This window comes from Chiloscyllium plagiosum, chromosome 7 (genome assembly GCF_004010195.1).
Source record: "Chiloscyllium plagiosum isolate BGI_BamShark_2017 chromosome 7, ASM401019v2, whole genome shotgun sequence".
Lineage (NCBI taxonomy): Eukaryota > Metazoa > Chordata > Chondrichthyes > Orectolobiformes > Hemiscylliidae > Chiloscyllium > Chiloscyllium plagiosum.
Window position 1 is genome coordinate 35,178,501 of NC_057716.1, and position 25,362 is coordinate 35,203,862.

Sequence of the window (25,362 nt, forward strand, 5' to 3'; positions counted from 1 at the left end):
GTTATAGGAAGGATTTTATTAGAATGGAAAGAGTGCAGAAGTTTACAAGGATGACACCAGGGGTTAGGGAGATGTTGGACAAGTTGGGACTTTTTCTTTAGAATGTAGGAGACTGAGGGGATCTTACAGAGGTATATAAGATCATGAGAGGCATAGATAGGGTGAATGCACTTAGTCTTTTCCCATGGTTGGGGAATCAAGGACTAGAGGGCATCAGTTTAAGGTTAGAGGGGAAAGAATAAAAGGGAACCTGAGGGGCAACATTTTTTTTTTTACACAGAGTGGTACACATATGGAATGAGCGGGGTACATTAACAACGTTTAAAAGGATTTTGGACAAATACATGGATAGGAAAGGTTCAGAAGAATATGGGCCAAGTGCAGGGAGGAAATGGGGTTAGTGTGGATGGACATTTTGGCAGGATGGACCAGTTTGGGCCTCAGGGCCTATCTCTATGCTGTAGGACTCTATGACTCTACATATTCCTGTGTAGGATCACCAGATTGTTAGGTATGCCTGACCCTGATGTGTCAATGAACTACACCTGATCCCCTCGCTTGACAGCAGTGGAGGAGCTGGGGAGATAGCTGACCATGAGGTTACAGACGGTATTTCAAAAGAATTCTGCTGCTGCCGATGGCTCACAGCTCCTCACAGATGACCAGGTTTGAGTTGCTAGATCTGTTCTGAATGCATCTCATTCAGCACAGTCGTGGAGCCACAACATGTGATGGTATTCTCAGTGTGGAGATGGGACTTTGGCCCCAGAAACACTGTGAATTAGACCCAAAGCTGCCAATTCAGAGGGCAACTAAGAGTCAATCACACTGCTGTGGATCTGGAGTCACATGGAGGCCAGACTAGATAAGGATGGCCAACTTCTTTCATTAGTGAACTAGAAGGGCTTTTACAAAAATTGATGTTTGACTCATGGTCACTCTTATCAAGATTAGCTTTACATTCCACATTTAGAGGAGAAAGTGAGGTCTGCAGATGCTGGAGATCAGAGCTGAAAATGTGTTGCTGGAAAAGCGCAGCAGGTCAAGCAGCATCCAGGGAATAGGAGAATCGACGTTTCGGGCATAAGCCCTTCCTGAAGAAGGGCTTATGCCCGAAACGTCGATTCTCCTATTCCCTGGATGCTGCCTGACCCATTCCACATTTAGAGTCATCGAGCTGTACAACATGGAAACAGACCCTTCGGTCAAATTCGTCCATGTTGACCAGATATCCCAAATTAATCCAGTCCCATTTGCCAGCAGTTGGCCCATATTCCTGTAAGCCCTTTCTATTCATATACCCATGCAGGTACCCTTTAAATGCTGTAATTGTACCAGCCTTCACCACTTCCTCTGGCAGCTCATTCCATACATGTACCACCCTCTGCGTGAAAAGGTTGCCTCTGAGGTCTCTTTTAAATCTTACCCTTCTCACCCTAAATCTATGCCCTCTAGTTTTGGACACCCCGACCCTGGGAAAAGGCCTCAGCCATTCACCCTATCCGTTACCCTCATGACTTTATAAACTTTTGTATCATCACCTCTCAGCCTCTGATGCTCCGAAGAAATCAGCTAGAGTTTATTTAGCCTCTCTTGATAAATCCTTCAACCCTGGTAACATCCTTGTAAATCTTTTCTGAACCCTTATTATTTGAATTTACATTCCACCAGCTGCCATTTGTCAGAACATTAGCCTGGGCCCCTAGGTTACTGGTCCAGTAACACTTTGATGATGCCATCACCACAACATGATCATATCATCTCCCAAAGGATGAGTGATCTTCAGAATTTTCTATCTCCAGAGCACAATGAAAACAGGATATTGAATTAATTCAAGGGTGCATTTGTTAGAATTTTGATCTACAAGGATTATGGCGGGGGGGGGGGTTGGGGGGGTGGGGAGGCATCAGGCAGCATAGTGGAGTTGAGACCTCAAATAAGCTGGACCTTACTGAAGCATGAAACAGGCTTGATGGGCTGAATGGTCTAGTCCTGCTCTTTTCACAGACTGAAAACATTCGGAGTGGTAAACTCGAATAAAAGAACAGAAAGAAGGAACAGAAAGCACAGGAACATGCTGTTCGGCCCTTCAAGCCATTCATCATGTCTTAACTAAACTAAAAAAACAAAACTGCCCTTATTCACTCTGTATCCCTCTGTTCTCTCTCTATTCACGTGATCATCCAGATGCCTCTTAAATGTCGCCAATGTGCCTGTTTCCATCCCCTCATCAGGCAGTGTGTTCCAGGCTCCTACCACACTCTGCATGAAAAACCTCCCTTGTACATCTCCCTTAAACCTTCCTCCTCTCACACTGAACTCGTGCTGCCTCGTAATTGAAACTTCAACCCTGGGAAAAAGCCTCTGATTCTATCTATGCCTCTCATAATATTGTACACCTCTATCATGTCCCCTATCAGTCGCCATCTTTCCAGTGAAAACAATCCTAATCTTTTTAACCTTTCTTCAAAGCCAATGGCCTTCAGACCAGGGAACATCTTGGTAAACCTTCCCGGCGCTCTCTCCAAAGCTTCCACAGGTAGTGTGGCGACCATAACTGTACACAGTACTCCAAATGTGGCCTAACAAGGGTTTTATGTAGCTGTTCTGAAAATGTGTTGCTGGAAAAGCGCAGCAGGTCAGGCAGCATCCAGGGAACAGGAGAATCGACGTTTCGGGCATAAGCCCTTCTTCAGGCCTTTTATGTAGCTGTAACATGGTTTGCTAACTCTTGTACTCCATACCCTGGCTGATGAAGGCAAGCACGCCACATGCCTTCTGAACCACCTTGGCCACCTATATTACCATTATTAGGGAACTGTGGACCTGCACACTCACATCTGTCTATATATTAATGTTCCTAATGTTCCATAATAAATCTTGCTTTGGTGACACTTACCGTCCCCAAGGTGGCAGAAAGAGAAACCATCACACAATGGCTCAGGCTTCACTTCACTGCCAAAATCATGCATTTTACTTCAAAGTTTGTTCAGTATTTGCAACACACACAACCTACTCACCCTTCCCACGACCCATCTGGATTCTGCATTCTCCGACAGTACTCAAGGCCCTTTTCCAAAGTATCACTGAAGAAAATCAGATTAAACTGTTAGAGAGTAGATGGCAGTTTAAGTACAGCTATTGCAAAGTACTGAACAATTCATATCTATGTTGGAGCTGATGTAAATAAAGTTAAAAATAACACAACACCAGGTTATAGTCCAACAGGTTTAATTGGAAGCACACTAGCTTTCAGAGCGTTGCTCCTTCATCAGGTGATAGGCTCAATCCTAACACACAGAATTTATAGCAAAAATTTACAGTGTGAAGTAACTGAAATTATACATTGAAAAATGTAAATGAAGTTATTCCTGTAATTTCTTTATGTCTAGTATACTCACTGGATCTCCCTCACTCTGTGGTATGGATATTTCTCATGGAAGTGTTTTAATGCTTGCATGACCGCAGATGTGCACTCAACATATGTATAATCAATCATTATATCACCTGCAGGAAAAAAAAGACGTATTTAATAATGGAAGCTGTTTGTTGCATCTCATCACTTGGGCAAGGTTGATTAACTTTACAGTATTAAAAACAGTCTTAGACAAGATAAAAAAACATGAATTGAAAAATCATCTTGTGCAACTACGGCATGTCCCAGAGTGTTTTTAAAAGTATATCACTGGCTGGAAAAAGCAGTCACTGTTGTAATGTCGTAAATGAGTCAGCCAATCTGCACATGGTAAATTCTCAAGAAAACATCAACATAACCATGACTGTTGGTCTGTTTTGTGATGTTACTCTGAGGAATAAATATTGTCAGGAACGAAGAAGAGCTCCTCTGTCTTATTTCAAAGTAGTGCCATCCAATAATTTTTCAATGACCAAAAAGAGGAGCAGATCTAATGTAATGTTTCATCTGAAAGATGCCATCTCTGACAGTGCAGGATCTTCGGAGAAAGTCAGGACTGCAGGTGCTGGAGATCAGAGTTGAGAGTGTGTTGCTGGAAAAGCACAGCAGGTCAGGTAGCATCCAAGGAGCAGGAGAATGGACGTTTCAGGTATAAGCCCTTCATCAGGAATGAGAGGTGACGTATGGACCCTGTGACAGACAGCATCGCAGAGAGGAACTGGAGAGGTGAGGGGTATTTTTCTGACTGAAGTTCCGTGACCAGTGGCGTTTTGCAAGAATCAGTACTGGGACCTCTATTGTTTGTAATATACATAAATGATTTGGATTAAAATGTAGTTCATCTGATTCGTAAATTTGCAGATGACATGAAAAATAGTAGAGTGGTGGATAGTAAGGAAGGTTAACAAAGGATACAGCAGGATATAGATCAGTTGGAAAGTTGAGCGTAGAAATTGCAGATGGAGTTTAATCTGAGGTGATGCATTTTGGGAGTTCAAATGCAAGACAGTAAATGGCAGTATACAGTAAATGGCATGACCCTTAGGAGCATTGACGTAAACAGAGGGATCGTGGGATCTTGAGAAATCCATAGCTCCCTGAAAGTGACAACACAGTTGATAATGTGGGAAAGGTAGCATATGGCATGCTTGCCTTCACTGGTTGGGCCAAGAGTTTAAAGGTTGGGAAATCCCGCTGCAGCTATTTAAGACTTTAATACGGCTACATTTGGAGTGTTGTGAGCAGTTCTGGTCACCATAGTATTGGAAGGATGTGGAGGCCTTGGAAAGGTTGCAAAAGAGGCTGACCAGGATGTTGCCTGGTTTGGAGTGGATTAACTATCAGGAGACATTGGACAAACTTGGTTTGTTTTTGTCTCGAGCTGAGGATGCCGAGGGGCTGACCTGATGCAAGTATATTCAATTATGAGGGTCATGGTTTGTTGGATTTTCTTTTCCAGGGTGGAAAAGAAATGTCAAATATGAGGGGATGTTGGTTTAAGGTGAGAGGTGAAAAGTTTAACGGAGATATGCGAGAAAATTTTATTTTGACACAGACGATGGCTGGTTCCTGGAATATGGCCAGGGAAGTGGCGGAAGCAGATACGACAGCAGTGTTTAACAATTATTTAGACAGAAACATGAACAGGTAGAGAATATGGACCATGTTCAGGCAGATGGGATTAATTTAGAATGGCATCAAGGTCAGCACAGAAATGGATGGGGTGCCAAAGGGCCTGTTCCTGTGCTAGACTGTTCTATGTTTTATGATGTGAGACCCCTGTGACAGGCAGTCAGCATCACAGAGACAAAATTAGGATCTTGTGACAAAAAATGAGGAAAAGTTTGGGCCCGTATAAAATCCAGTGGGAGTAAGATGGCGAGATCAAGCTCAGTCAGAATGGCAGGAACTTCACCAACGTTGAAAAATACCTGACAAATGTGATGACAGCACATAGCAGACACCTAATTGGCAGATTGGATTAGATTACTTACAATTTGGCCCAACACCGAGCCTCCGAAGAGCAACCCACCCAGACCCATTCCCCTACATTTACCCCTTCACCTAACACTACGGTCAATTTAGCACCGACCCTCCGAAAAGCAACCCACCCAGACCTACATTTACCCCTTCACCTAACACTACGGTCAATTTAGCATGGCCAATTCACTTAACCTGCACATTGTTGGACTGTGGAAGGAAACTGGAACACCCTGAGGAAACCCACGCAGACACAGGGAGAATTTGCGAACTCCACACAGACAGTTGCCTGAGATGGGAATTAAACCTGGGTCTCTGGCGCTGTGAGGCAGCAGTGCTAAACTTTAAAACTGCATGAAGAAAAGGTGAGAGTTCCACCAAAACTTAGATAAGCTTCTACCTGGCTTAAGTTTATGGAAGGAATATTTTAACCGAAAGTATAGCAGGAGAGCTCAGCCCTGTGTATTTCACTGCCTACAGTATGTATGAAGTTTTACACCCTCCTGGCAGTCTGGATGATCAGATCTGAAGAAAGTGCCTCAGCACATCCAAGAGGCTGAGAGTTATATGGATAACACATTTTTAGACATGGTCATCCTGCAGCTTAAGGAAGTGCAGTCAGAGAAGGAATATATGACCATTAGTCAGACAAAAGCAGGAAAGTAGTCAGGAAAGCCTCGGAGTGCAACTCACTCAAGAACAGGTTTTCACCGACACAAAACAGTGAGACTGACAGCTCATCTGGGGAGTGGAGCCAAAGCCCATGCTGCTCACAGGGAAGCAGAAACAGAGGGAGAATAACATTAGTCAGAGACTCAATGGATGGCAGCTCTGGCTTATGGAGAAACACAGGGCAAACTGGGCCAAGAAACATTGGACGCATTATTAAAAATGTTATAACATTGCACTTGGATAAGTTCAAGTTAATCAGCCAGGTCCAGCATGGCTTTGTCAAAGGAAATAATATTTAAATAATTTATTTAGTTAACTTGGAGTTCTTTGAAGAATTAGTTAATGCTCTGAATAAAGGGAAACCAGTGGATGCATTAGATTAGATTTACAAAAATATTTGATGAACTGCCACATCAAAGCCTACTAAGGCAAATAAAAGCTCATAGTATAGAAGAGAACACATTGGCATGGATAGAAGATTGGCTGGGTAACAGGTAGTACAGAATAAAAGGGTCTTATTCAGGATGTCATAAGTGATGTGACATAGGGGTCGGTGCTGGGGTCACAACTCTTTTCTATTAATGGTTACTAATGATACAAAGATAGATAGGAAACTGACTTGTGAAGTGTTCATGAGGTTACAAAAGGATAAAATAGGTTAAGCGAGCAGGCAAAGATCTGGCAAATGGAGTAAATTATGGGAAAGTGTGAAATTGTCCATTTTGGCAGAAAGAATAAAAAAGCATTTTGTCTCAATGATGAGAGGCTGCAGAGCTCTGAGATGTATGGAGATCTGGATGATGACAGAACATTAGGATGCAGGTACAGCAAGTAATCAGGAGAACTATTAGAATGTTATGTTTTATTGTGAGTGGAAGAGTTGGGCTTTAGAGGGTTGTGGACCTTTGGAAAAGATTGCCATGGAAGCAGAGTCTTTGAATATCTTTAAAGTAGAGATTAATAGATTTATGATTACCAGTGGTGTACAGGATTATGGGAGTGGGTGGGGAAAAGGCAATGAAGTGTTTGATTAGCCATGATCATCATGGATAACAGGATAGGCACCATAGGCTGAATAGCACACCTGTTTGATTAGATTAGATTCCCTACGGGTGTGGAAACAGGCCCTTCAGCCCAACAAATCCACACCGACCCTCCAAAGAGAAACCCAACAGACCCATTTCCCTCTGACTAAAGCACCTAATACTATGGGCAATTTAGAATGGCCATCTTTGGACTGTGGGAGGAAACTGGAGCTCCAGGAGGAAACTCACACAAAAAGCAGGAGAATGTGCAAACTCCACACAGACAGTCACCGAGGCTGGAATTGAACCTGGGACCCTGGCGCTATGAGGCAGCAGTGCTAACCACTGAGCCACCGTGTCGCCTCTGTTCTTGGATACATTGAAGAGAGAGAGAGAGAATTCGGAGACAGGCGAGCACAGGAAATCATTTCAACTAGAAAAACTGCCAACGTACAACAATCAAATGTTGGCTGGAGAATTTGTATAGTTCACACCTTTGGAATTAGCGGAGTGGAGGCGAGAAGTAAAAAGCTCAGAGGACAGAAAAATTAGCCTCAGTTCAAATGTCAGCATTTGGATATCTAGCAGTTACCAACAATGTGATGGAGGGCTAGGTGAGGAGTAGTGAAAGTAGCATTAACACAAACCTCCACAAGCAAAGTACTTCAAATAGGCTGAGGGGACCCTGGGTCCCATGACGCTGTGCTTAAAAAATAAAAGAATATTGAACTTTACAGAAATCATAGATTTGAGTCACAAGTTCAATTTCTGACTTCCGGAAGGAGCCAGCAAGAAGTGTCAAGGGGATCATCTATTGCAGCCTCCTTCTGAGGTCCCCAACATTGCATATGACTACTGGCTGTAGGATTATTGTAGACCCTTACAATATTCTACAATAGTACTGAAGACACGTGCTCCAGAACATTCCATGCCCCTAACCAAGTTGTTTCAGTACAGCTACAACACTGGCATCGACCTGACAATGTGAAAAATTGCCCAGTGTATACTATACACAAAAAGCCAATTTGTACCCATCAGTCTCCTCTCAATCGTCAGTAAAGTGATTGAAGTTGTCATCAACAGTGCTGTATGCAGTAAATGCTATGAAATAATCTGCTTTCAGATGCCCACTTTGGGCTCTGCTAGGGCCGCTCAGCAACTGACCTCATGGCAGTCTTGGTTCAAACATGGACAAAAGAGCAGAATTCCAGAGGTGAGGCGAGACTGACAGCTCTTGACATTGAGGCTGCATTTGACCCAGTGTGGCATCAAGGAACTGTAGCAAAATTGGAGTCAATGGAAATTGGGAGAAAATTCTCCCACTGGTTGGTGCCACACCTGGCACAAAGGAAGATGGTTGTGGCTGTTTGAGAGCAGTCATCTCAGCTCGAGGTCTTCTCTGCTGGAGCTCCTCAACAATGTATCCCAGGCACAACTACCTCCAGCTGCTTCATTTCCTCCATCAGTGGTGGGGATATTTGCTGATGACTGCACAATGTTCAGCGTCATTCCTACCTTCTTAGATATGTGTAAATGCAGCAAGACCTAAACAATATCCAGGCTTGGTATGAAAAGTTGCAAGTTACACTTGCACCACACAATTGCCAGGCAATGGCCAGCTCCAATAATAGACAAGTTAACCACTTTAACATTCAATGGTGGCCTATCATTGACTAGAAACTCAACTGGACTTGCCATATAAATACTGTGGGTATAAGTGCAAGTCAGAGGCCAAGAATCCTGCAGCAAGTCACTCATTTCCTGTCTCCCCAAAACCTGTCCACCATTAACAAGGCACAAATAAGAATTGCGATGAAACACTCCCCATTTGCCTGGATGCGTGCAACTCCAACAACAATCAACAAACCTGACATCATCCAGAACAATGAAACCTGCTAAACCGGCACCTGATCCACTATATTCAACATTTGCTGCCTTCACTACTGACACACAGTATTGGAGTATGTGCTACCTACAAAATGCACGCAGAAATTCACCGAAGATCCTCAGACAGCACCTTCTAAACCCACAACCACTTCCGTTTAGAAGGACAATGGCAGCAAATACATGGGAACACGGCCACCTTCAATTTCCTCTCCAAGTCACTCATTATCCTGACATATTGCCATTCCTTCACTATCACTGGGACAAGATCCTGGAATTCCCTGCATAAGGGCATTGTGGATCAACCCACAGCCGGTGTCTTCAGTGTCACCGCGTCAAAATCCTGGAACTTCCTAACAGCATTGTGCATCTGCTTATATCCTAAGGACTGCAGCTGTTTGAGAAGGCAACTCAACACCATCTTCTCAAGGGAAACTAGGAACAGGCCAGATAACGACAAATCAATTTAAAAAAAAGAAATTCACCAAGGCTCCTTCGTCAACACCTTCCAACACCAACACCATCTGGAGGAACACGTTAAGCAGATACATGAGAATACCACCACCTAGATGAGCCCCTCCAAGTCATCTTCTATCCTATCTTGGAAATATAATACTATTTCTTCAGTGTCGCTTGGTCAAAATCCTGGAAATTCCTAACAGCATTTTGCATGTCCCTACACCCAAGGACTGCAGCAGTTCAAGAAGGCAGCTCAATACCACCTTCTCAAGGGCAATTCAGGATAGGTAGTAAATGCTGGCCCAGTTAGTGACACTTGTATCCCATGAATAAATAACACAAAAACTGAAGAAGCACGTACTGTGGAGCCCAAGGGAGTAAGATCAGAAACCTGTACATGTCGGGAGACAAGAGGAAAGGATGGGAGACCTTCCCAATAATTACACAGAGGAGGACCATGATAGCAGCTTATATATTGAACCCTTTCCGAACCATTCTCTGCAAAATACTGATTGACTATCTCCAACCATGCCCTGACTGACATAACCAAGAAAATTCTAGCAAACAAGTTACTGACCTAATCCACCGTGTACTTTGACGAGATATCTGATAGCAACACTCACTGAATGCAGGACTCAATAGTTTAGAATTGGATCAAACAAAATACCTTTCTTCAGAGTCTAAATTCAGTGCAAACCCTTCTTGTTATAGATAGATGGCACAGAACAACACCCAGTCTTTAAGTTGGAATCTTCCAACAATTTAATCCACAGAGGGGTCTGAGACCTCAAACATTCATTGAGCTTTGAAGAAGAAAGGTATAGAACATAGAACATTACAGCACAGTACAGGCCCTTCGGCCCTCGATGTTGCGCTGTATAGACTCAAGTGGGACTGTAATTATTCAAACTGAAGCTTTTATATGAAATTCTCTGTTCCAATTCATACCTTCAGGGCTATCAAGATCAGTATTAAAACTTATTGTATGGACAACCAAGATGCAGGAGAACTTATTAAGGTTTCCTTATGTTTAGAAACAAAAACTTTTCTTTTAAAAATTACAAATTTGAGAAACGTACCAAAAACCTCTGAGGGATTCAGAAGTTCGAGCAGTCGTCCCCCGCGCTTTGTCTCGTATGTGGCAAACCCACCGTCAGGGTTTCTCATACTCAGCAGCTGCAATAAGAAAAGCCGGATTAGATTAGTCAAAAGATCAAACCTCAAAATACTGGAGAAACTCAGCAGAAACACCACTGAGATGAAATGTTAATCTGTTTTTTTCACTCCATAGATGCTGTCTGATGGGCTGAGTTTCTCCAGCATCTTCTGATCTCATTCCAAAGCCTCACTGAGTTATCACGCGAAGGGGAGGGCTTTAATGACATTGGGCCACATGGCGGCTGAGAGGAGGGGGGAGACTTTGTCATGATGAGGTTGGCAGAAATGAGGACAGTTGAACGATAGAGTAGGGGAAGTATAAAAGGAGGAGCTGGGTAAATTAGGGAACTGGAATGGGATTTGCACATGGAGACAGAGGTGTGGTTGAGGTGTTAAACAAATACGTCTGCCTATACCTATGAGGCATTTGCTGACAGAGGAGAAAACTCAGTCACCAGAAGGATTTTAAATCACTCAGGAGATGGTATTGGATAAGTCGTCAGATAACCAAGAGGATAGATGAGGTAAGACAGTGGATTCTAGTAAGGCTTTTGACAAGGTCCCCCATGGCAGGCTAATCATGAAGGTTAGGTCGTGTGGAATCCAGGGAGAGCTAGCTACTTGGATACAAAATTAGCTCAATGCTAGGAAGCAGAGGGTGATGGTTGAAAGCTGTTTCTCGGACTGGAGGCCTGTGACTAATGGTGTGTCACAGGGGCCGGTGCTAGGACCCTTGTAATTTGTTATTTACATAAATGATCTGGATGTGAATGCACAAGGCATCATTAGTAACTTTGTGAATGATACAAAATTAGGAGGTATTGTTGATAGTGCGGAAAGATATCAAAAATTACAAAAGGATTTTGATCAGATGGGCAAGTGGGCTGAGGACTGGCAAATGCAATTGAATACAGATAAGTGTGAGGGGTTGCACTTTGGAAAATCAAACCAACATAGGACTTGTACAGTAAACAGTAAGGTCCTGAGGAGTGCTGTAGAATAGAGAGAACCAGAATACAAGTGCATAGTACTTTGTAAGTGATGTCACAGGTAAGCAGGGTGGTGAAGAAGGCATTTAGCATGCTGGTCTTCATCAGTTCAGACATGTGAGTATAGGAGTCAGGACATTATGTATAAGTCGTTGGTGAGGCCACACTTAGAGCATTGTGTACAGTTTTGATCACCCTATTATAGGAAAGATATAGTTTATAGGGAGAGGTTGGCCAGAGTAAGACTGTATTCCTTGGAACATAGGAGAATGAGGGATGACTTTATTGATGTGTATAAAATCATGACGGGCATAGATAGGATGAATGTATATAGTCTTTTTTCCCCAGGGATGGTGAATGGAAAACAAGAGGGTATAGGTTTAAGGTGAAAGGGTAAAGATTTAAGGAGGACCTGAGGGGCACATTCTTCACATGGAGCGTGGTGTGTATATGGAAAGGGCTGCCAGAGGAAGTGGTTGAGGCGACATATAAACCACAATTGGATAGGTACATGGATGGGAAGAGTTTAGTGGGATATGGACCAAATGTAGATAATTGGAACAAGCTGAATGGGCACCATGGTCAGCATGAACTAGTTTAAGTTGAAGGGCCTGTTTGTATGCCGTATTATTCTATGACTCTTAAGTAATTAGATGTACACTTGCAACGCTAAGGCATACATATGGGCCAACTGCTATAAAATGGAATGAGAATAGCTACACATAATGCTCCTGCACACCATTCCCAGTTCAATTTGCCAGCAACGCCCACTGTTCCATACCAGTAAATGCTCTTATTCGCTTAAGCTTATAAGTAGGCTGGGTAAGGCTGGGAAGGTGGAGGATGGTGGTGGAGTGGGAGAGTTGGATCATGTGTTTGAATGACTAGAATCTCTACAGTGTGGAAACAGGCCATTTGGTCCAACAAGTCCACACCAACCCTCCGAAGAGTATCCCACGCAGACCCATTCTCCTACATTTACCCCTAACTAATGCACCTAACACTATGGGCAATTTAGCACGGCCAATTCATCTAACACCTGCACATCTTTGGATTGTGGGAGGAAACCGGAGCACCCAGAGGAAACCCATGCAGACACGGGGAGGATGTACAAACTCCACACAGTTGCCCGAAGCTGGAATTGAACTTGGTGCCTAGTACTGTGAGGCAGCAGTTCTAATCACTGAGCCACTGTGCCACTTTTGTAGTTCAATGTAGTTCAATCATTCCGTTGTTCACTGTAAGCATAGACATTCACACTGTTTATCCTCAGCTTACCACGTTGACGGCATCAAACAGTCGCTCCTCAGAAATGTGATCCTTGATGAAGGGACACTTCTCCTGCAGCAGCATTATGGATTTCAAGCCTTCTGCTGTGCAATCTGCTACAATCCAGCCGCAGTCCCGAGTGCTGAATGAGAAACCACCCTGCAACACAACAGTACCAGTAAAGTTACAATAAGCACTTCCTCTCTCTTGATGGGAGGGAAGCATTGTGATGGCTGAACTGTTACAGAAGGAACATATGGAGTAAAGAAAGGAACAGGAGCACTGTAGCCTACCACAGACCCTCCACTTCTTGGAACTTGCTATCTCATACTGCTCAACCAACTACCAACCCATGTTCCACATTTACCTCCAATACTGTTCATCCTGACTTCTTGCTAACAATCTTTTGTGAAATGCCTTCTCAAAGTCTATGTAGACAATATTTACAGTAACTTTTCTATTCACACAGATGACTTTGGGCTGGATCCTTAAATCCCACCCTCCTCAAATCCATGTTGACCCATCTTGATCATATAATTCCTTAGCAATTTTGGCAAAGACCCTGCCATTTCAGGCAATGGGTCAGTTTACCATTAAGGAATGACTCAGTCAGCCATATATTTGCTGTGTCTTCATTGTAACTTGTGTTCCTTGCACATATACACTCAGGTCTTTCTGAGAATCAACATTTACAAGTTTCTTAACTTTCGAAACATATTCTGTATTTCTATTCAAATGACCAAAATAAATATTCCTCATACCTTCTGCTTGTTGCCCACTCACTTTACCTGTCTTGAGCTTTTTGTGGTCTGGTGTCCTCCTTACATTCCCCCCCTATTGCATGTCAACAAACTTAAGATATATTACTGTCTGCCTTTTCATCAGCTTTGTGATCTTCCATAGTTCACAGCCTGCCAATTTGAAAATTTCTCCCAGCGTCCTGATTGTACCAATCCCCAGTCTGGGCTAATATAACACCCCAGCTCATGGAACCCTAACCAAATGCATTTTGGAAATCTAAGGATATTATAATGGCTTTCCTTTATCTATCTTCCTAGTCACATTCTTAAAAATCTCTGATAAATTTGGCAAATAGGATTTCTCTTCCATAAAACCATGCTCACTGGTTCGAATCAGTGCTTTTCCAAGCACTTTGTCACAGATTCCACATGACTGATGTCAGAATAGCTAGCACAATCTTTTGTCTCTGTCTTTTGACTAATGGTTTTACATTTGTTCAGGCACAATCTTACTGGATCATTCTGAAATCTCGGGAATTTTGGAAGAATTGTTCTTACATTTGGCTGCTCTCTTCCTTTTTACATACAGTACTTGTTGAAGCTTTTATAATCTGTGATTGTTCTTGCCAGTTTACTCTCCTTCTGCTTTTCACTCTTTTCTCTCCTTTGAACTGGCCCTTAGCTGGTTTCTAAAACACTTCCAATCCTCAAACTTATTATTATTCTTAACAAATTATCAGTCTTTTAATTTAATGCTATCCTTAACTACATGGATGGATCTGACTGAGTTTTTGGTTCTCAAAATTCTTGTTGGAAGATTTTGAACAGCTTCTTTTAATGTTTCCACTAATCATTTACCACTTTACCTTTTAGACTATTGACCAGATTAACCGTAGCCGGTTCTCCCCTCATACTGCTGTAATTGGCCAAGTTTAAGATTGTTGCTTGTGTTTTCAGTAAGCCACTTTCAAACTTAATATGTAAGTCAATGGAACTAGGATCACTCGATCTTCTACTATGACATCACTAGTCCATCCTTTCTCCACTGCACAATTCTAGATTGAAAACTACTTTCTCCCTACTTGATCTACAACTGATTGTTCCAAACAGCTATCACAAAAATATCCTTTGAACTTATCTTCCTGACCGCATTGCTGATTCAATTTGTCCAAACTATATTAGAAGTCCCCAAAACTATTACAGTGTGCTTGTTAGTAGCCCCAATAATTTTTTTGTTTAATGCGCCATCCAATTGTTTAATTCCTATTAGAGAGCCTAAATTCTCCACTACCATGGTTTTCAGATCATTCTTGACCTCCGCCCAAACTGAATCTACTTCCTGATTTGAGCCTAATTCCTTTCTCATTCATGACGTTATGACATTCTTTATTATCAGGGTTATTCTTTCTTTTCCATTTGGTTTCTTTTCGAAAAATTTAAATATTTATTTTCCAACCTGGCCACCTTGTTACCATGTATTTGTAGTGGTAATTAGATCTAAACCAAGTATGTAAATCATTGCTTCATAGCACAATACTTAAACATTGCTAAAATGAGACACAAGGTTGCTGCTTTTATGTTGCTCTCATCAGGATGTGCATGGAAAAGAGACTGGATGCATCCATGATTCCTTTCCCAATCAAAAGGTACAATACGTGTACAAGTTACATAAAACATAAATATATTACATCAATTTAGTATATAAAAGATGGGCATGTGGAAAATAAGGACAAAAAGTGTCAAGAGATAAATGGATATTAACACCCCTAAAGTAATTAATGAATAACCATGAAGGAAAAGCTGGCAATGGTTGTATGCCTCGCTCTGTCTGAGCATCCTATGATCTGCCTGTACCACTCGCAAAACAAAGCTTTTCACTGTACTCAAGTACATGTAACTACAATAAATCAAATCAAGGATAAGTGTGAAAACGTTCGACAGAAGAATATCCAACAATACTATCTTTGGGTACAGCAGAGGTGATTGTACAGAGGTGGGATGAGAAACAGTTTTGAAAATATTCAGTATTGGTAATAGTTGAGAAGAAAGTCCTGCTGTAGCTGTACATGCCTTGGTCAGACTCCTGTATAACATCTTGGACTCCTTACATAAGGAGGCACAAATATGCATTGGAAGTAGCTCAAGAAGTTTCATTTGCTGACTGCTCTAATGAGAGTGCAGGTTAACTCAAGTTGGGCCCAACCTCCATCGTGATTCAAAGAATGAGAAGTGATATTATTGAAACAAAGTTTCTGAGAAGGCTTGGCAGAGAGAATGTACAACATTTGCTAAATAATCTTGATTATACCAGGAATTAGACCAGATTAATATTATTAATTGGGCTTAAGAGCTGCATTTGTGCGTCTTAATTAGGCAAATAGAATTTGTACAAACATTGACATTTCATTTCCCAATGAAAGAGACGCAAATCTCTGCAAAAATTCATTGCAATACTTTGACCAATCTCCTTGACTGGTCCAAATTCGGTGGGTGCTCGGGAAAGACAAATGGAATATTGACATTTATTTCAAAAGGAACAGGACATAAAAACAGGGAGATTTTGCGACAACTATAGAAAGCACTAATCAGGTGACAACTGGAATACTGTCAACAGTTTTTGGCCCCTTATCTTAGGAAAGACATTGGAGGCAACCCGAGAAGGTTTCCTAAGTTGATGTTGTGTTTGCAAGGATTTTCTAATGAGGAGAGGTTGAGTATTGGCTTGTGTTCATTTGAGTTTAGATGAATGAGAAGAGACCTTATTGAAACATACAAGATTCTTGGGGGATAATACAGAGCTGCAGATACTGGAGATCTGAAACGAAAACAGAAATTCTTGGAGAAACTCAGCATCTATAGGGAGAAAGTAGAGTTAATGTTTCAAGTCCAGTGACTCAAGTCAGATGAAGAGTTACAAGACTCAAAACATTAATTCAAACTTTTTAGGGAACATGATAGATACAGAGAAATTAGTTATAGAGTTCAACAGCACAGGAAAAGGTCCTTTGGCCCATCATATCTATGCTGCCCAAATACATCCTCCAAACTATTCTAACTCTATTTTCCAGCACTTGGCCCACAGTCTCGTATGTCTTGGTTGTTTTCTCCTTTGGGAGAGATTAGGACCAGAGGGCATCATCTCAGAATAAGGGGACAGCCATTTAAGATAGAAATGAGAAGGAATTTCTTTAGATTATATTTTAAATTTTGTTGTCACATGTATTCAAGTACAGAATTACAGAAGTACAGTGAAAAGTGTATAATGTCACTACACACGGCAGCCATCTCAGGCACCAAGGTACCGAGGTACACAGTAGGAAGAGAAATGAGAGTTAAAACGTTAAGCATTACTTCACAGAATAGTGGAAAAATAAAGAAATAAGGTAATAATTAACATTAAAGTTTTTCACCGTTTAAACTAGGAAAATAAAAGAATATGTTGAGAGAGTAGGTAAAGTAACTGCTGATCAGTCAACTTAGTGAAGATTCAGAGAGCTTAATCTCTCAGAGGATAGTGAATCTGTGGAATTCTTTAGCAGAAAGAGATGTCAAAGCTGGGCAATTAACTATAGCCAGGGCTGGGAGAGAGATTTTTAATCAGTAAATGAATCAAGGGTTATAGAGAAAAAAAAACAGGTAAGTGGAGTTAATTATCAGATCAGCTATGATCTCATTGAGCTGCAGAGCAGACTCAATGAGCTGAATCGCCTTTTTCTGCTCCTATGTCTTATGGTCTGAGAAACAAGATTGATGGCTAACAGTTCCTGATGCAGTGCCATGCCAATGATTTCCTTAGCAATCAGCACTCTTTGTATGCTGTATAAACTGATGCTCCTTTTGCAAGACAGGTTTCTTGCCATTTAGGCCTGATGAGTTCAAGACAAACAGCTTTGACTGTATTCCTTTTCGCAATGTTGTTACGTCTTCGATGAGCTATAATTTCCTAGAGTTCAAAGACAGCATTGCCTTTCAGCATTGTCTCAAAGAAAGCTCTGGCCACACTTCGGGCACAGACTTCAAATTCAGTGGCTGTTTGCTCACTTTAAGCCTTCAGGAATCACCCCTCCATCACCAATCTCCATCATTGAGACAACCTTTTACACATGATGTGCCACGAAAATATAAAAAGCTGTTCACTTCCAGAGCTCTGATCTTGAAGGAGAGACACTACGCAGTTTCAGACCACAGGAAATCAATCGGAATCATTAACCACAGGGATTGTGGGACAAAATGTCTTGGGTCAGAAGGAACACGAAAGGAACATAGCAGTGAAAGTTTGAGCTTGTGAATCAACATGCAAAAACAAATTACCTTACTCATTTGACGGTAATACTTATCATAATCTGGAGGATTGTCTTGAACCTATAAATAAAAAACAGAAAATTTAAAAGATGGTGAATGTTGCTGTTTATTCACTTTCTGATTAGCTTAGTTTCTCTCCCCTTTCTCTCTGGTTTCATTAAAGAGACATTGTCCAGCACGCAGTTTCAATCATAAACCCCAATTAATTGATTCCTGGTAGCTGAGACTGTGGACACGCTTCCCTTGCTAAATATAAATCTTGGGGTATTGTAAACTCTGATCCTGAGCTCTGCCACTCAGCAAAGGTTGCACGTAGTGCCAATCTATGATCTCTCCAACAATGTTCTGATTGTCTGGTGCTTGCTGCCTTTTGGTATTTTCTTGTGCAAAGTAATACAGTTAGTGAATGGGATCTTGTCACTGGCTGATTGTCCAATAAGAGCAGCCTCACAATGGAAATAAATCTTTAATTTCTGAGAGAACTTAAGGAGCATAAAAATATAGAACTTGAAGCTAAATAAATGTATATTTCTTTTAACGTGGTGAGCAAGGGCGGGGAGATGAAGGATTACCAATCAGAGGTGCCTGAATGGAGACAGGATGAGGGAGTATGGAATCCCAATATCCTGGAGAATGAGGAACAGGATGCTGAGAGGGAGCAAGTTTTAGTCATAGACATCTACAGCACAGAAAAAACGCCCTTATGTCCATCGCATCTATGTCAGTCAAAAACTACTTAACTATTCTTAAGCCCAGTTTCCAGCATGTGGCCCAATGTCTTGACATCCTATCAGTGCTGATAGGGAACCCAGGGACTGAGTTCTGAGTAAACAGTGTATGTCTGCTTTCATGAGTGGGCAAATGAGGGGATGGAGCCTGAGGATTCCCAAGAACCATCACAAATCCAGATGCATACACAATTTGCAGAGGACCAAGCATAGTCACGCTGTGAAGCTGGGAAGAGCATTCCTGCGAGGTCCCGGTCTGTAGTGTGTCAATGAAAAATAAACTTCCCCAAATGTTCCTTTAGCCAGTTACTCAGGGTGTGCCATAAACATATAAACCGCTATTCACTTCTAGAGATCTTTGTGGATTGCTGTTAAGCTGTAAAAAAACTGGTCTGATCTGATGTTGAAAGTCCTCCACTTCTTTTATCCACACATTTTGCCAAAGGGTCCTAAAACAGGTGTACGACGTTGTCGACCAGTGTAAATTGATCCAACATCGATTTCAGACTGCTGTCAATGGTACCCCAAGTAGTCAGACCCCTGCCACTAGTGCAGATTTGATACAAAACTCAATCAGAAATTAGTGTATACTGAGCCCCTATTACTTAAATGGGCGGAACGCATCCCAACCAGTATTCTATTTCAGTAACTTCTAATGAACATGGTCCATACCAAGTCCTAGAAAGTTCATATAAACTGAAAAAGAAAAATTTATGATGTATGCAGCACCTTCCAGGACTACCAGACATTCCATATGCTTGACAGCTAATTCATAATGCTGGAAGAGGAGTCAATGTTGTTATGTAGGAAATGTAGCAGCCTGTTTGAGAACAGAAACCTCTTACAAAGAACAAGGTGGCATCAACCAACTGGATTTTATGATGTTAACTGAGGGATAACCTGGACACCCATGACACTTCACCTGCTCTGTTTTGAACTACTGTCACAGGATTTGTTTAATATATTTGGAGGGCAGATGGGACTTTGGTTAAGTGTCTCATCTGCAAAATGGCACCTCCGACAATGCAGCACTCCCTTTATCCTGCACTGGAACCTCGGCCTAAATTGGCGTATTTGGGTCCTGGAGTGAGACTTGAATTCAAATCCTTCTGACTCAGAGGGAGGACAGGTACCAACTGCAGGTTCCGGGATTTAGATGTTTCAGTAAGAACAGAGAAGATAGTAAAAGAGGGGGAGGTGTGGCATTGTTAGTCAAGGACAGTAATACAGTGGCAGAAAGGACATTTGAGGACTCGCCTACTGAGGTAGTATGGGCTGAGGTTAGAAACAGGAAAGGAGGTCACCCTGTTGGGAGTTTTCTATAGGCCTCTGAATTGTTCCAGAGATATAGAGGAAAGGATAGCAAAGATGATTCTGGACAGGAGTGAGAGTGACAGAGTAGTTGTTATGGGGGACATTAACTTTCCAAATACTGACAGGAAATACTATAGTTCAAGTACTTTTAGATGGGTCAGCTTTTTTTTTAGATTAGATTAGATTCTAATCTAATTGTTCTGAATTGTTCCAGAGATATAGAGGAAAGGATAGCAAAGATGATTCTGGACAGGAGTGAGAGTGACAGAGTAGTTGTTATGGGGGACATTAACTTTCCAAATACTGACAGGAAATACTATAGTTCAAGTACTTTTAGATGGGTCAGCTTTTGTCCAACGTGTACAGGAGGGCTTCCTAACACAGGATGTAGACAGGCCAACAAGGGGCGAGGGCCACATTGGATTTGGTACTGGGCAATGAACCAGGCCAGGTGTTAGATTTGGAGATAGGTGAGCACTTCGGTGATACTGACCACCATTCAGTTATGTTTATTTTAGCGATGGAAAGGGATAGGTATATAACGCAGGGCAAGAGTTATTGCTGCAGAAAGGCAATTATGATGTGATTAGGCAAGATTCAGGATGCATAGAATGGAGAAGGAAATTGCAGGGGATGGGCACAATAGAAATGTGGAGCTTATTCAAAGAACAGCTATTGTGTGTCCTTGATAAGTATGTACCTGTGAGGCAGGGAGAAAGTGGTCGAGTGAGGGAGCCGTGGTTTACTAAAGAAGTTGAATCTCTTGTCAAGAGGAAGAAGGCGGCTTATGTTAGGATGAGAGCCAAAGTCTCAGTTAAGGCACTTGAGAGTTACAAGTTAGCCAGGAAAGATCCAAAGAGAGAGCTAAGAAGAGCCAGAAAGGGGCATGAGAAGTCATTGGCAGATAGGATCAAGGAAAACCATAAAGCTTTCTACAGGTAAATCAGAAATAAAAGAATGACTCGAGTAAGATTAAGGCTAATCAAGGACAGTAGTGGGAAGTTGTGCATAGAGTTGGAGGAGATAGGAGAAGTACTAAATGAATATTTTTCATCAGTATTCGCACTGGAAATAGACAATGCTGTCGAAGAGAATACTGAGATACAGGCTACTAGAATAGACGGGATTGAGGTCCACAAGGAGGAGGTGTTAACAATTCTGGAAAGTGTGAAAATAGATAAGTCCCCTGGGCTGGATGGAATTTTCCTCGGATTCCCTGGGAAGCCAGGAAAGAGATAGCAGAGCCTTTATGTCGTCACTGTCTACAGGAATAGTGCCCAAAGACTAGAGGATAGCACATGTCCCCTTGTTCAAGAAGGAGAGTAGAGACGACCCTGGTAATTATAGACCAATGAGCCTTACTTCGGTTGAGGGTAAAGTGTTGGAAAAGAGATAGGATTTATAATCATCTAGAGAGTAATAAGTTGCTTAGGGGTAGTCAACACAATTTTGTGAAGGATAGGTCGTTCCTTACAAACCACATTAAGTTCTTTGAGAAGGTGACCAAACAAGTGGATGAGGGTAAAGCGGTTGATGTGGTGTATATGGATTTCAGTAAGGCATTTGATAAGGTTCCCCACGGCAGGCTATTGCACAAAATACGGAGGTATGGGATTGAGCATGATTTAGCAGTTTGGATGAGAAATTGGCTAGCTGAAAGAAGAAGGTAGTAGTTGATGGGAAATGTTCATCCTGGAGTTCAGTTACTAGTGGTAAACCACAAGGATCGGATTTGGCGCCATTGCTGTTTGTCATTTTTTAAATGACCTAGAGGAAGGTGTAGAAGAATGGGTTAGTACAGTTCTGATCACCGCATTATATGAAGGGCGTTGCAGCTTTGGAAAGGGTTCAGAGGAAAGGCTGAGGGACTTCAGACAGTTTTCATTAGAGAGAAGGTTGAGAGGTGATTTAATTGAGACATAAGATAATCAGAGGGTTAGGTAGGATGAACAGTGAGAGCCTTTTTCCTTGGATGGTGATGGCTAGCACGAGAGGACATAGCTTTAAATTGAGGGTTCATAGATGTAGGACAGATGTCAGAGTTAGTTTATTTACTCAGACAGTAATGGGAGCATGGAACACACTGCCTGCAACAATAGTAAACTTGCCAATTTTAAGTGCAGTTAAATGGTCATTGGATAAACATATGGGTGAAAATAACATAGTGAGGGATAGATAGGCTTCAGATTGGTTCCATAGGTCGGTGCAAGATTGAGGGCCAAAGGGCCTGTACTGCGCTGTAATGTCCTATGTTCTAGTGAAGTCCAGGTCAGAGGCATTCATGTCAGTCGACGATAACCTATAGAGAAAATCCAGCTGTGACCTTCATAAGGCCAGAGATGCCAAAAGGAAAGACCAAACTAAGCTTGAGACCCAGACTAGCCACACGGACACCCGTTGTTTGTGGCAAAGCTTACACTACATAACCAGCTACAAGGCGAAGTGGAACGGAATCGCAGGCAATAATACATTTCTATCCAATGAGCTAAATCCATTCTACGCTCGCTTTGAACAGACAGTCAGGGAAACAATATCATCTGTCCCAACAGCCTCAGATGCACCTACACCAATAAGTAGGTCACTGCTGCAGACGTTAGACTAGCCTTGTTGAGTGAACCCACAGAAAGCAACCGGCCCGGATGAACTCCCTGGCTGTGCACTCAGACACTGTGAGGACCAGTTGGCGGGAGTATTTGTTGACTTACTTCGATCTGAAGTGCCCACCTGCATCAGGGAGACCACCATCATCCCACTGCCAAAGAAAAGTCATGCAGTGTGTCTCATTGAATACTGCCTGGTGGCTCTGACCTCCATAATTATGAAGTGCTTTGAGAGGTCAGTCTCAAATGGCTCAAATGAACTACCAGATTGCCTTGATCCTTTGCAATTCGCCTTCCAGCGTAACAGATCCACGATAGCCACCATCTCCCTGGACCTACACTCATCCCTGGATAATCTGGATAATAAGGATTCTGATGTCCTACTTATTGACTGCAGCTCCATGATTCCAAACAAATTCATCGCCAAATTTCGAGACCTCGGTCTCAGTTCCCCCTCCCCTTTGTAACTGGATCCTCGATTTCCTGACCCATAGACTGCAATTATTAAGAATAGATGACTACACCTCTTCCACAAAGATCCTCAACACTGGTGCCCTGCAAGGCTGTATACTCATCCCCCTACTGTACTCCTTATACACCCACAACTGTGTGGCCAAATTGTGCCTAACTCCATTTACAAGTTTGCTGATGATACCACCGTCGTAGGTCAGATCTCAAACAGTGAGACAGAGTACAGGAAAGAGATTGAGTGCTAAGCGGCAACAACCTCTCCGTCAATGTCTGGAAAACACAAGAGCTCATCATTGACTTATGGAAGCAGAGTGGAGGGCACGGCCTTGTCTGCATTAATAGTGCTGAGGTGGAGATGGTCTATTGCGTTAAATTCCTGGGAGTGTTGACGACCAATCCGTCCTGGTCCACCCCCTTGGATGCAATGGTCAGGAATGCACAACAATTCCTCTCCTACCTCAGGAGGCTAAGGAAACTCAGCATGTCCATAAAGATTCTTATCAATTTTTGTAGATGCACAATGGAAAGCATCTTATCTGGGTGCAAGATATGGTATGGCAACTGCTTTCCTGCAAGAAAGTAGAGAATTGTGTACAGTGTACACAGCTCAGTCCATTACACAAACCAGTCTTCCATCCATTGGCTCCATCTATACTTCCTGCTGCCTTGGGAAAGCAAACAATGTCACTAAAGACCCTTCCCACCTTGCTTATACTGTCTTCCAACCCCTTCTGTCAGCTAGAAAATATAAACATTTGAAAACACATACAAATATATTCAAGTAGAAGAAAGTGAGGACTGCAGATGCTGGAGATCAGAGCTGAAAAATGTTTTGCTGGAAAAGCGCAGCAGGTCAGGCAGCATCTAAGAAGCAGGAGAATCGACGTTTTGGGCAAAAGCCCTTCTTCAGGAATCCTGAAACGTTGATTCTCCTGCTCCTTGGATGCTGCCTGACCTGCTGCGCTTTTCCAGCAACACATTTTTCAGCAAACATATTCAAGAACAACTTCCTTCCTGTTATCAGACTTTCGAACGAATCTTTCAAATGTTAATATTGATCTCTCTCTGCACCTTCTCTACGGCTGTAACATTGTATTTTTTTTAGATTAGATGACTTACAGTGTGGAAACAGGCTTTCGGCCCAATAAGTCCACACCGACCCTCCGAAGAACATCCCACCCAGACCCATTCCCCTAAAACTACGGGCAATTTAGCATGGCCAATTCACCTAACCTGCACATTTTTGGACTGTGGGAGGAAACCGGAGCACCCGGAGGGAACCCACGCAGACACGGGGAGAATGTGCAAACTCCACACAGTCTGTTTTCATGCTGTATGACTCTTATGACCCCATGTGCTGGTTAGGTGGATTGGACATGTTACATTACCTAGAGTGTCCAGGGATGCGTAGGTTAGATAGATTCGTCATGGTAGGTGCAGGATTATAGAAATAGGAAAGGGGTTTGGGTGGGAAGCTCTTTCAAGGGTTGGACTTGATGGGCCGAATGGCCTGCTTCCCCATTGTAGGGATTCTAAGGCGGGAATTGAACCCAGATCTCTGGCGCTGTGAGGCAGCAGTGCTAACCACTGTGCCGCCAGAACCATGTTCTGCAATCTGATGCAGTGTGTGGGGTATGGTCTGTCAGCAGATCATGCAAAACATCTCATTTCACTGTATCTTGGTACATTTGACAATAATAAATCAAATCAAATAAAGAAACATCAAGCCTGGTGTTTGGCCAAGAGATCCAGGAACTACTAAACTGCAAGATGTTCTTGAATTGGAAGCAGACCAAAACATAAGTCAAAAGAAGCAGGTTGAGGGAAAATAAAGGCCAAATCCAACATCACTCCTATGGCTTAAAGAACAGATTATTGATGGAAAGAATTGCCGGAAATGCAATGACTCACCAACAGCCATGATATGTATGATTTCTTCAACGCAGTAAAGGTTACTTATAGACCAAGCTCTCAAAGACCTAACTCACTGAGAGCTGAAAATGGAATGTTGCATGTCAAGGACAGAAGGGTAGTCAGCACTTGATCGATGGGGCATTTCAAGGATCTCCTCAACATAGACTCAGTTGTGGATGTGAGTACCCTCAACCACATTCCACAGCATGTATCCCACCCATCATCTCAGTAAAATACAGCCCACACAAGACAGTAGAGCTGTATAAAACTTTACCGAGACCACATTTGGAATTATAATTATTAGAATCCCTACAATGTGGAAGCAGGCCATTTGGCCCATCGAGTCCAACCCTTGAAAGAGCTTCCCACCCAAACCCCTTTCCTATTTCTATAATCCTGCACCTATCATGACGAATCTATCTGACCTACACATTCCTGGACA

The 25,362-nt window shown here is 42.4% G+C and overlaps 1 protein-coding gene across 3 annotated transcripts in view; it reads right to left on the reverse strand.

Moving 5' to 3' along the window:
- lss (lanosterol synthase (2,3-oxidosqualene-lanosterol cyclase)) overlaps nucleotides 1-25,362 on the reverse strand; it is a 100,941-nt gene that overhangs the window by 21,627 nt on the left and 53,952 nt on the right. For all 3 annotated transcript variants that reach the window (XM_043693429.1, XM_043693430.1, XM_043693428.1), the window contains exons 14-18: nucleotides 17,903-17,953; nucleotides 12,861-13,010; nucleotides 10,515-10,611; nucleotides 3,402-3,507; nucleotides 3,021-3,086 (exon numbers count right to left, since the gene is read on the reverse strand). In XM_043693429.1, coding sequence (XP_043549364.1) covers nucleotides 3,021-3,086; nucleotides 3,402-3,507; nucleotides 10,515-10,611; nucleotides 12,861-13,010; nucleotides 17,903-17,953 — 470 coding nt within the window. The remainder of the gene's footprint in view (nucleotides 1-3,020; nucleotides 3,087-3,401; nucleotides 3,508-10,514; nucleotides 10,612-12,860; nucleotides 13,011-17,902; nucleotides 17,954-25,362) is intronic.